General features: G+C 39.0%; 1 protein-coding gene across 3 annotated transcripts in view; it reads right to left on the bottom strand.

Moving 5' to 3' along the window:
• The window catches only part of EPM2A (EPM2A glucan phosphatase, laforin), a 93,874-nt gene that overhangs the window by 47,365 nt on the left and 33,988 nt on the right, over positions 1-12,521 (bottom strand). For all 3 annotated transcript variants that reach the window (XM_058670914.1, XM_058670904.1, XM_058670910.1), the window contains exon 2: positions 3,418-3,592. In XM_058670914.1, the coding sequence (XP_058526897.1) occupies positions 3,418-3,592 (175 nt within the window). The remainder of the gene's footprint in view (positions 1-3,417; positions 3,593-12,521) is intronic.

Below are 12,521 nucleotides of genomic sequence, written 5' to 3'. Positions count from 1 at the left end.
TTCCCTGGCTTCTGTGCCCACATTCCACTACTGCTAGGCCTCACCTCTGCTGAAACTGCCAATAGCACACAGATTAGAAATACAAAGGATCCTAGCATTGCTATCTTCACTGTCCCACCCAGGCAGTGAACAGAGGGTGAGGAATACAGACACACAGGGGCCATGCTCAGGGGATACCTGTCCTCAGAGGCACTGGGGAGGCCCAGAGTTGGAGTACCAAAGCAATGGAAGCACACGACCAAGAGAGTGAGCCCCTCCTTATCATCAGCCTCTATTTGAGCTTGTGAGGGGAGTGGTTACACAACAATGCAGTACCACCCCCTCTCAGGCTGCAGGTGATGATAGGTGAGCATCACAGGTGGGCAGGAGGGAACACCTAGGTGGTGGTAGGGAAGTGGCTTCTAAGCCTGTGGTCCTGAACTAGCTGCCTTCCTCACCACACACATACAAGACAAAACAGTCCATCTTTCTTACCATCCAGGTGACACACAGAACCTGAGGTCTGACAATCCAGTTCTCTCCCTTCTAGCCTCCTTTCATTTACCAGTGACCCAGACATTATATTCATCATTTAAATAACATTACTATGGTAATATACAAGGCAGCACGGAAACCAGTTTTTTGCTTTATAATTGTACTGATTCCACAACAGCACTATAGGCAAAAATTTGATTGCTTCTCCCACATTAGCAGATAACCTTTAAATGAGTCATCACAAGAACTAGGAGGATATGTTTGCATTAGACTGTTTTACCATTACGAGCTAATCTCTATCACTAATATTTTCTACTTTTTAAAGATTTAGTTTCTTTATTTGATAGGCAGAGTGACAGAGAGAAGTGGGGAGAATGACAGAGTTCTTCCATCTGTTGATTCACTCACTTGGCCACAAGCCAATGGTGCCCCAGTTAAGAAAATCAGGATTCAGAAACTGCGAAGTGTCTCCCACTTTCAAAGCTTACCAGGAACATGAGGCAGAGCACTTGATCGAAACATTTAGATATGGAATTTTACAATTGCAAGTAGCAGCTTAGACTAACGTGCCACATCGCAGGCCCCACTAACATTTTTCTTTGAAAGTATGTTAAAAATAACTTGCCCAACCAATATAATTGAAATCTTTCACTTAATATAACTCAATGTTTCATAAAAATGCAATTTTAACTCAGATTTTTATTTGAGTTACTAATTTGGAAATATAATTCAAAATTAATTTGGCCATATAAAAATATGAACAATGTTATTCACACAGGGAAAAGAAACTCTTGGCCGAAACTCATACAGTAAGCTGACACTAACAAGAAGCCACGGCTCTGTCAGAAAACCTCAAAATAAAAAGAGGTGTGCTGATTTCCTTCGATCTTGAAGGTTTGAAAGGACTCTCAGATCATTCAGTCAGTCCTCAACCACAGTCTGTTTCCTCCTCCAGCCAATAATATCTTGATTGTGAAGTATAGGATTTTGCGCTCGCTTCGGCAGCACATATACTAAAATTGGAACGAAGTATAGGATTTTGACTAGTATCATTAGGTCCTGTGGGAACTGTGTGGTTCTCTTCTGTTTACTTCTAAAGGGAATTCTTGTTGATTTGATTTTAAATGTGAGCACTATGAAAGCATCTTATCATCACTTCAGAAGCATAAAGACGTTTATTAAAGACTGCTGAATGCTAGGTATAAATCATATGTGTTGCCAAATTATGGCTCTGTGATCTGAACATGTGGCCTGGGCCACACAATGAAGGGAAAGTACCAGCTGGTGGCATGAGATATAGGAATGTGGTCGTGGAAAATGAAACCAGAGAAGTTAACATGCAGCTTGGTCAGCTTTGAGGCAGATGTGTTATGTTGGTAAAATGTCCCATAAGCCTTAGTTTTAAAAATTAGCATTAAGCCTTGGTTATTTCTAAAGCCTTTAAAAGTCATCTAGTTTAACCAGCTCACTTTGCAACTCACAAAGTGAAACTGCCAAAGCCCATTACATAATTGTCCCAAGGTTACCTAGGAGCAAATGAGAGAACTAGGGCTAAAACAATTCATTTCTCTCTCTCCAAAAGTAATTTTGCCTATCTGAAAATTTTTCCAGATAAAATGGCATCTTAAAATGTGCAAAACTATTGTTCCACTGTGTTTAAAACAATTTTGAGTACTGAAAATTACTTTATAGAATTTTATAAGCCAAGGGGATTATAAAATATGAGACTGCTTTTACAATACCTTTTCTAAACTATAACATTTTAAGACAGTGTAAAGTGTGATGCTCATAAAGTCTAATTTATGTCTCTTGAAGAGTGTTCAATTGGCAATAAACCCTTTTAAGATACAGAAAGTAGAGTCTTTTGCCACTAATGTCTCATTAAATTGGTTATCTGTGTTTTTCATGCAAATTCATTCTTCTATATATGAAAAACTTTCTTGAATATGGAAGTATAATTTGATACTAAGCACAGTCTGAACATAGAAGTGTATATTAATTTTTAAAATCTCTGAATCTAAGTATTTCATCCACCATGACACAATCTCTAGGCTGCCTTATGGCTAATGTGCCTGAGACAGACCTGTTTTACACCTGTGGTCCAGGCCAGTTATTCAAAGTACCACTTTTCACTGTGACAAGTCTCTTGGCTAACAAATAGAACTTTGCTTGGCCATCCTAACAGTACTCATTCAGACTGCTTTACACTTGCACCTGCTCTTCCTAAAATGATTTCCTTATGCCAGATGTCCTCCTGAAAAAAAAAATTCTTTACTGTGTCTGTTCACATTCCAGTTCCTCATAAACAATTCTCCTTTCCCACACGACGCTGCCTGCACATCATCCTCTCAAGCCCTTCACTGTCTTGCAGCTCCTCATGCTTGTCTGCTCACACATTCCTGGGGAACAGGCATCACTTTCCCTTCCTCTCTGCCTGGCACTCATATGAGCAGCAAGCCAGAGGAATCTAAACAATTTGGACTGGAGGGATGGCTTTGGTCTGTATCCTACTACATAAAATTTTAATTCTTAGATATTTGTGTTCTTGAAAGTTTTATTATCACTATGAAAGATGATGATAATGCAGTCCTGATGGGATTTATGCCAACCGTACAAATTACAGATCTAGGTTATTTTTGTATAGTTTTTCTTTTTAAGTCAGTCTATTGGTACAGACATTAGTTAACCACGGTCCAGTCATAATATATTGGTACCAGAATATATGCTTTATAAAAGAATCCTATTAAATAATAAATAATTCCCAATTAGAACCAGGAAATCTGACACAGTGAGTCATTGTAATTGATTTCCACAAAGCAGTGTAGGCCCATGGAGGCCCCTCCACAGGAAGGTGCTGCAGTTTTAAACACAGTAAATAGTTCTATTGTCCTAATGCTACCTCTTGTCCTACTTCTATACTTGGAAGCATGGCACAATGTTTACCTTGAATAATGCATGGCTTGGTGGCCTGCAATGTTAAAATAGAAGTCTGTGGTGTGCTTCATCTCATTGGTGTGCCCAGTGGCCTCGATCCAGTGTCCTATGGGGAGGCAATAAACACCATCCACCAAGTTGTTTTCATTATAAGTGCAGCAGCGGTCATGGTGAGGTCCATTGCCTAGAACCAGAAGAAATATAAAATAATGCAAATCAGTGAGTGTTTGGCTTCATCAACCCCAAAGTGGCTGATGTAAACCAATAATAAAATGAAAACAAATGTAAACTTGCTTAATATTCACATTTCAGCATGAACAAAAACAGATGTGAGCGAGAGAAGGAACGGGAAGTTATTTAATGGGTTACCTGTGGAAATCATAGGGTTGTGCAAGCACATTAGCGCTTTCAGAACTTCATAGTACCTCTCAGTGTTGAAAATCATGACAGTCTGGTGAGTTGCTGAAAGGGTTTTTTTGAAAACATGAATGCCTCAGTACTTCATGCTTTCCATCTCTCTGGTATGAAAATGTATGACTAATAAAAATACTACAAATGCACTGGTAAGTTATCAAATGGTCTGGTCCAACTGGGTCTATGGGTAAGAGTGGCTACCATTATTCTTTTTTGAGGAAACCGAATCTTGCAGGAATGAGACAGCCTACCCATGGCTGAGGAACTCACAAACGCAGAGCTAATGGCACCCTGACTCCCCTGGCCGTCTTCCTTCAGATATATGATATCCTGGTGCTAGTTTTCTGCCCATGTTACATGTATCCAGACACACTACATTCCTCCCAGGGCCAAAGAGCAACAGAGTCAGGGAAAGAATACATCACTGATATATATCACTCAGCCACAATTTTACACATCATCAACTATACTATGGCTGCGGTCTGAGTATTTGGTGTCATACTAAAACTCCTATGTTGAAATCCTAACACTGCAGGTGATGGTATTATGAAGTAGTCTGTGGGAGAGGATGAGGTCATGGGGACACAATCTTCATGAATGGCACTAGTGTCCTTGCAAAAGACGCCCAGCAGACTCCTTGCTTCCTCCCACTGTGTGAGGAACAGCAAGCAGAGGTCATCTATGAGTCAGCTCTTACGAGACCATAAATCTGCCGGTGTCTTTGCCTTGGACTTCCCAGCCACTCTAATGTGAGAAATACGTATCTATAGTTTAAAGCCTATCCAAGGGGACTACTATGCGGCACAGTGGTTAAGTCCTCTCTTGGGACACCCACCTCCCATATTAGAGTGCCTGGTTTGAGAGTCCTTTACCTCCTATCCAACTTCCTGTTAATGTGCACACTGGGATGAAGCAGATGGTGGATCAAGTACTTGGACATGTGGAAACTCAAATGAGTTCCTAACTTCTGGCCCTGTCCTGGCTATTGTGGGTAACTGCGGAATGAACTTACGATGGGTCTCTGTCTCTTTTTCTTCCTCTCTCTCTCTCTTTCTGCCTTTCAAATACAATGAACACAAACAACACAAATTGAAAAGTCACCAATTTGTTATAGTAGCCTTAATGGTAGAAGATATTGGTAACCTTGATTACTATAAAAATTAATAATCATACCTGCATTGTTTTTATTAACCATTTTCATTTGATCACTCAATTTAATAACATTTCCATTATATTAATTGTAACATAAGAAAAACATAAATAAAATAAATGTCTCACACGTTTATAGAAAAATTCACATTTGTTATCAATATAAAATTGTGACTCATTTGCTTGTTGCTCTCTCTTATAAAATATTTAACTTAAAGTTTCTTAGCATTAAGTCTCAAAAGAACAAAAACTTGTAAGTTATTGGGTACTCGGTTGGGATACAATTTCCTTTTATCGGGCAGAAGGTACAGGACACGTTTCTGAATAAATTATTAATGTTCTTAGGCTGTATTTTTCTTTCTTGATGGCTACAAAGCACTACACCACCTCTCTATTAGTCCTAATATTTATTACAAGAAAGTCAAACTACACTAGCAAGCACACTTTTAGAAACAGATGCAACAGAAATAGTAACAACATTAAAGAAAGAAACATATACAGATAAGCGAGCATACCAATACTACCCTAACAGCAAGTGCTTCTAAACATGTAAGCTTCTTTATTATCCCACAGACATTCACTAAGACATGTACTGTGTTAGGCCATGCTAAGGATTTAGACTAATTGTAAAAGTGCAGTGACCTGATCATACTTCTATTTTGAAAAAAGAACCTCTGATTAGACATAAAAAAAATATAATTCAAGAAAAATGCCAGCTTTGTAGCATAGCAGGTAAACCTCACCTGCAACATCTGCCTCCCCATATGGGTGATGTTTTGTGTTCTGGCTGCTCCACTTCTGATATATCTCCCTATAAACAGCCTGAGAACAGCAGGAGATGACCCAAGTGTTTGAGCACTGTGGTCACCTGCAAAAAAAAAAATGGATAGAAAATCTCCCTTCTCTTTCTAACTCTGATTCCAAACACATAAATTAATTTAAAAGAGAAAGAATAATGAAATAAAAGCTATTTGGGAAGCCATTAAATTAGTCTAGATAGAAGAGGATGCAGAAGTGGAAAGGAGTGGGTAGATTTCTAAAGGAAAAAGCCACAGGATTTTACAATTAATTAGATATAGGAGGTGAAAGGGAAATAATGTTTCCAAAGCTTTAAATATGATTCCCTAAATGGTGATACCATTCACTGGTATGCAAAATCTGCAAGAGGGAGGAAGGGAAGATCATCAGAATGGTTTAGACATATTAAGTTTGCAGTTACCAAAACGAAAAGCCAAATAAAGAGTGGGAGCTTTGGTTGGAAGCTCAGCACAGAAATCTGAACTAGAAAAACAAATCTATGAGTCATTTGAGTATAAACAGTAATTGCGATAAGGATAGCTGAATCACAAAGAAAAACAGCATTGACTGGGAAGAACAGAGTTCTAGAACTAAGTCTGAAAGCATTTCAGCATTTAACAGTAGGATGGAGAAAGATGTACTTACAGGAAGGCACAGAAAGAAACACTAAGGAGAAAAAAACAGGCATGAGTGAGGGGGCAGAGCGTGACTGATAATGTAAGCAAAAACCACTGGATGCTTGTTTGACATAAGCAGAGGTTACATATGGGAGACAGAACTGGGTGGAGAAGGGTAATTTAAGCTATTTTGACTAACTGTATTTGATCCAAAGAGTGGGTTTGATTTTATAGTTTAATAAAAGGATGGCCACGGCACACAGTGATCAGTACAATAAACTTTAAAAATTTTAAATGCATATCTTATGTGTAGAATTACGAAAAAGTTCAAGTGTAAATAATTTTCAAGAAAAAATACGCAATCTTTCTTCTTCAAACTTCTTCATTCCATGAATTTTTTGGTATTTTTTACAAATACATGTTTTGGGCAAATTTCAGAGAAGTTTTCCACATACTATAATTGGGTTATGCAAACCATTCTAGCCAGTTAATAATATTTTAGGTGATAAGCCCTTGTCTTGCTTAATATTTATTAATTTGTTTTATTTATTTGAAAAGAAGGCAGAAGTTAGTTGACACACTGGTTCACTCCCCCCAAATATCCATAACAGCTACAGCTGGACCAGGTTAGAGCTAGGAACCCAGGAAGTCAAGACTGCAACCAGGTCTCACAGATTGGGTGGGAGGAATCCAATCAAGGAAATCACTGCCAGCCACTCCCTGGTGTGAACTAGCAGGAAGCTGAATCCGAAGTACAGTAGCTGGAAATCAAACCTGCACTCTGATTTGTGACACAGGTGCCCCAGGTGACAGTCCAAATCCCTGTGCCACAAGAACCACCTCAACCAGTGCCTCTTGGATTTAGCCTTTAAAAAAGCAAAATGAGTAACAAAATAACTCTTATATAGGGAAACTTCTGCAACCAGGACAAAGGAATAAACACATATTTCCTTATTCCTCCATTAACTACAATTAAAAACAATCAAATGGTATTGATATATACAAACGTAAGATGACACTGAAGGGCAGACCCTCTGTGCACTAAAACATCAGTAACAACACAGTAAAGCGATCCTTTGGTTTGCTTTCTGCCTTGTGTATTTCAGACTTCAATCAAAAGAAGCCAGCAAAGTGGTAATAATATGCAAAAGACATCATACCAAAAGTCCATTCCATTCTAGCTAAGGAGAAAGAAAAAGGGTAGCCTAACAGGACAGATTTTTTACAGCTAATAATTGCTCTACTCCAAACATCACTTGAAATACATGGCTCCATGTCCTCCCATAGCAGGAAAGGTCAAGCGGAGAGTCTGACGACCACCTCATCAATCTGTACAGAAACACCTTGTCCCCTTGCTCACCAGGGTGGCATTAGAGAAAAAAAGACCAAGGGGTTGAATCTCTTGGCAACCATGCTGGCAGTAGCATTGGAGAGCAGGTAGGAAGGTGGTCTTCCAAGCTGCACTCAGCAGTAACCTGGCATTCCTCATCCTTCTAGCTAAGGCGGTATTAGAGAACACTAGTGAGCACTCAGCAGCTTCACCTCCTCCCACCCACAGTCTCAGTAGAGGCCACATGGACAACAAAACCAAAGCAGTCTTAGCACTCTCCACTGGGGGAGGAATCGATGGGGTCAAAACCAACCACACTCAGTGGTAACCAGGAGTCCAATTCCATTAGAGACTGAATAGAGAACCTGAAAAGTACTCCCATTCATTGTTGGAACACCAATAGCAAAATTCAGTTAAAACTGAGGGTCATAGCAGATTCTGAGTCTCATTATATAACACCAAAATTGACTGTGTTTCGATGGAGAATGATTCATACCAAGAACTACAGAGATTTCAAACTGAATGAGAGAAAACAAGAAATGACTGAATTGATGAGATGCTGCCACGACCTCAGCCCCAGAGAAACAGAGGAAGGACGATGTTCCCAGGGGGTTGACAGAGAATTTCCAGTGGCAAACAGAAAACAGACTCTCCTGTTTTCTGCAACAAGGAGAAAAGACAGGCTCTCCTGTATTTACAAAGCAGGCTCTGAGTTGGGACCCATCATCTGCCCAGTGCAAGGTGCCAGGAGACTGCTGTGGCCCCTGCCACTGGCATCTGTACTCAGAATTCCATGGTCCCCAATGCTTTCAAGTACAGCCTGAGAAGCTGGTGAAGTTGGTGTGGTCTTCATGGTCACAGTGCCTACCTCTACTCCGCTCACCAAAACTCCAGACTCAATGTGCTAAATTGGGACACCATCTGAATTAGGTACTCAGCAAGGGAACAGCAGACAGTTCCACCGCTACAGGAAGATCTCAGGGCTGCGAAAGGGTAGCTAATAAATTGGAAAATTGACCCATCATACCCTGTGATGATGGGAGTTCTGTGTATAAGCAACGGAGCTCAAAGGGCTGCAGATTGAAGACGGGTTCTTGAGTACCTGCTCAGTCTCAATGTGGAGACATGGACTTCCCCTGCATGCTGGGGAAGATCTCATGGAGGATCAGCAGAGAATATTCTGCAGAGTGGACTTGCACAGCGTGTGTGTCCGGGTGGGTGTGGTGTTCAGGCACCATGCATGTGCTCACTCCAGGTTATAAACTGGTTGATTGACATAATGGAGACTAATCCCCGAATCCTCAACCTTTCCCATCCTGATCAACTATGTAAACATCATCAAAAATACAAACAATAAACTGGAAAAGAATCAAATAAATAATCCAACATTGCTTGTCAAGGATCCAAAAAAAAAATCCAAAATTAGTAGGCACAAATAAAAAAAATCAGAGAATAACAGAATACAGATAAAAATACATAAATACTAGTGAAAGAAAGAACTATTTTTTAAAAATAAACAAAATTGGTAAATCATTAGTACAACTCACAACAAAAAGCAAAGGAGGTGAGTTTACGATTAATAAAATCAGATGTGAAAAAGAAGATATAAAAATAGCTACCAAAGAAATGCAAAGAGTTATCAGTAATTACTTTCAACAACTATATGCTAAAAATAGATAAACTCTACAAATACAGCTCACCAGAATTGAGGCATAAGACCCAGACAATATAAACAGACCAATAATCAGCGTGGAGATTGAATCAGTAACAAAGACCCTCCTAACAAAGCAAAGCTCAGGACTGGAGAGCTTCACTACAGAATTATCCCAAATTTTCAAGGAAGAATTAACCTCAATTCTTCTCCAACTATTCGAAACAAGTGAAAGTGAGGAATTCCTCTATAATTTCTTCTGTGAGTCCAGCATTACTTTAATTGCAAATTCAGAAAAAGGTACAACAAAGAAGGGGAACTACAGACCAATATCCATGAAGAACACTGTTGCAAAAGTTCTCAACAAAATATTGGCTCATGGCATCCAATAACACATTTTAAAAAGTGGGATTTATTTCTGGGATGTACGATGGTTCACCATAGGCAAATCAATAAATATAAGATATAACGTTAGCAAACTGAAAACTGAAAAAAATGACATGTGATGGCCTAAAAAATACTGAAAACAGAATTACCAAGTAATTCAGTAATTCCATCTGAATTAATATCCAAAAATCAAATAATATCCAAAAATCAAAAAAATAATATCCAAAAATCAAAATGCAGAAAGAACTTCACACCCTCCTTCACAATATCCAAGATATGGAATCAACACATGCATGAATTAAGCAAATCTTATACATGTTTACAATGGAAAACTATCCCTTCACAAAGAAGAAGAAATGAAGATCCTGCCATTTCTGATGCCATGCGTGAGCCTGGTGGACATCGAGTGAATAAACGAGGCGCGGCATACAAGTAACACACGCTCTCTCATACATATGCAAATTGTTTTAAAAAATGAACTCGCTGAAATAGCAAGATGTGCTTACCATTCAGAGGCCAGGAGCAGGGAAAAAGGAGTAGGCAGTTGTTTGTCAAAGGGTGCCAAGTTCCAGTTAGCAAGAAGGAAAAGGTTTTGAGGTCTTGAAACAGCATAACAGTCGACAAGTATGTAATTCATATTTCAGAATAGCTAAGAGTATAAATTTAAAGCTCTCAAAATGAAAAAAGAAAATAACTAAGATGAAGGAATTTTTACTTTTTATTTTTATTGGAAGGTCAGATATACAGAGAGGAGGAGAGACAGAGAGGATCTTCCACTCATTGATTCATTCACTCCCCAAGTGGCCGCAACGGCTGGAGCTGCACCAATTCAAAGCCAGAAGCCCAGAGCTTCCTCAGGGTCTCCCTCACAGATGCAGGGTCCCAAAGCTTTGGGCCATCCTTACCTGCTTTCCCAGACCACAAGCAGGGAGCTGGATGGGGAGTGGAGCTGCAGGAATTAGAACTGGAGCTCATATGGGATCCCAGCGCAAGCAAGGCGAGGATTTAAGCCACTAGGCTACCGCACTGGGTCCAGGTGAAGGATATTTTGATCAGCTTGATTATATATACATATCAATCCAGCATACCGTATTCCATAAAGGTTTTCAATCAGTACTTGTCAATAAGAGCAAAAATACTAAAAAATAAGAAGAGAGAAAATAGATGAGCTACAAAGCAATGGCAATGATCAAAATAAGTATTATTTAGAGATAAAATAGATATTAAAATGCCATTTATTATTTTAAGAAAGCAAGAATTGAAAGAACCAAACAAATGTCAAGTATGAAAGGGTGAGCATTAGTAATAACTCCCACATCTGATGCAGGGGTGTGTGTCTGTGCATGTGCGTACTATGTCTTAGAGAAAGAAAACATGCTCATGGTGAGTAGAAGACAGGAATGTTTGCGACATGACCACCGTCTTTCTGCACACCTGCATATGTAAACTCGTCTAGCCTCTTCTTGATACCTGATAGAACTAACCTTATTTGTGTTTATTAATAATCAGACTCAATGCTATTTACATATGTCTGCATTTCTGTGGGGGAAAAAAATCAATGAAAGTCCTTGAAAGAGTTGTTAGCAGCCCAGTGTGATGTGTTGGTCCTATGAAACGTAGGGTTCAGTTGTGCAGAAAAGGGGCCCAGCAGAAATGATGAATGAAGCCTCACAGGGGATCTGTCAAGTCTCCGGAGATAAGCTTTACGGAAAACTCCCAGAAGGACCTTGGCAAGTTCTGGCTAGGAGCTTTAAGCGGAGATTTAATTAGTGTGTGCCAAACTTCACAGAACGGAAAATATTATAAGGGAAAATTGCTGTGATTAGAAAAAGATAGCAGAATCGCCGGCTTACATCAAACCAAGAGAAAGAAACTGAACAGGAAAAAAGCATAGAAAAAGAAAAACTCGGTAGTTACTGATAGCTTTACTACTGATGACTCTCTTATTTACACACTGAATTGTGTACTCCTTCAAATATTTTAAGGATTTGTTTATGTATAATTTATCTAATATTTATAATTGCACAAGAGAGATGGAGATAAGAAAGACAGAGAGAGATCTTTCCTCCATGGTTTCACCCCACAAATGACCACAAGAACCAGGCCTGGGAAGCATCCATTCCTGGTGTTGATGTAAAGACAGAACGTGGAAGCTGAGGGATCTTGAAAAAGGTTACATCAATGTGAGGCCGAAATTTCTAAGAAAGGCTTTGCAAGAGAAGAAATGGATCTTAAGCTATGACTGACAAGAGGATACGTTTCAGACACACGACAGGCAGTATAACAATGTCTGAATTAGTTTGGAGCCCACAGTGGGATAAGAACTTTTTTCTTTACTTTAGTGAATACAATAACCATCTAATAGCCCGGTAGGAATCCAAATTACAACACTTAAAGCAAGAATCATGACACATGGTAGAGAACAAAATTATGCACATCTCTGTCATTGAAGAAACTAAATTTTCAATGTAAAAATTGCACTATTGAGTGATTCATCATGATGTGGACCCATGAAAATGGAAAGTATCTCAGACAGAAGATTCTCAGAGAAACAGAATCCAAACAATGCATTTATCAAGATATTCTTCTATTTACAAGGAAACAACAGAGCTCTCTTAAAATCATTATTATGCAAAAAAATGAAACTTACATTGTTCTCAATGAGCTTAGTGTTAAGCACCAGACTGAATTACTAGTAATTCATTCAATGTGATGATAATCTTAAGTGTATCAAAAAATTTGACACCTTGATTTCAAATAACCAAAT

The sequence above is a fragment of the Ochotona princeps genome, chromosome 1 (genome assembly GCF_030435755.1).
Source record: "Ochotona princeps isolate mOchPri1 chromosome 1, mOchPri1.hap1, whole genome shotgun sequence".
Taxonomy (NCBI): Eukaryota; Metazoa; Chordata; class Mammalia; order Lagomorpha; family Ochotonidae; genus Ochotona; species Ochotona princeps.
This window is presented reverse-complemented; position numbering and strand designations above follow the sequence as displayed.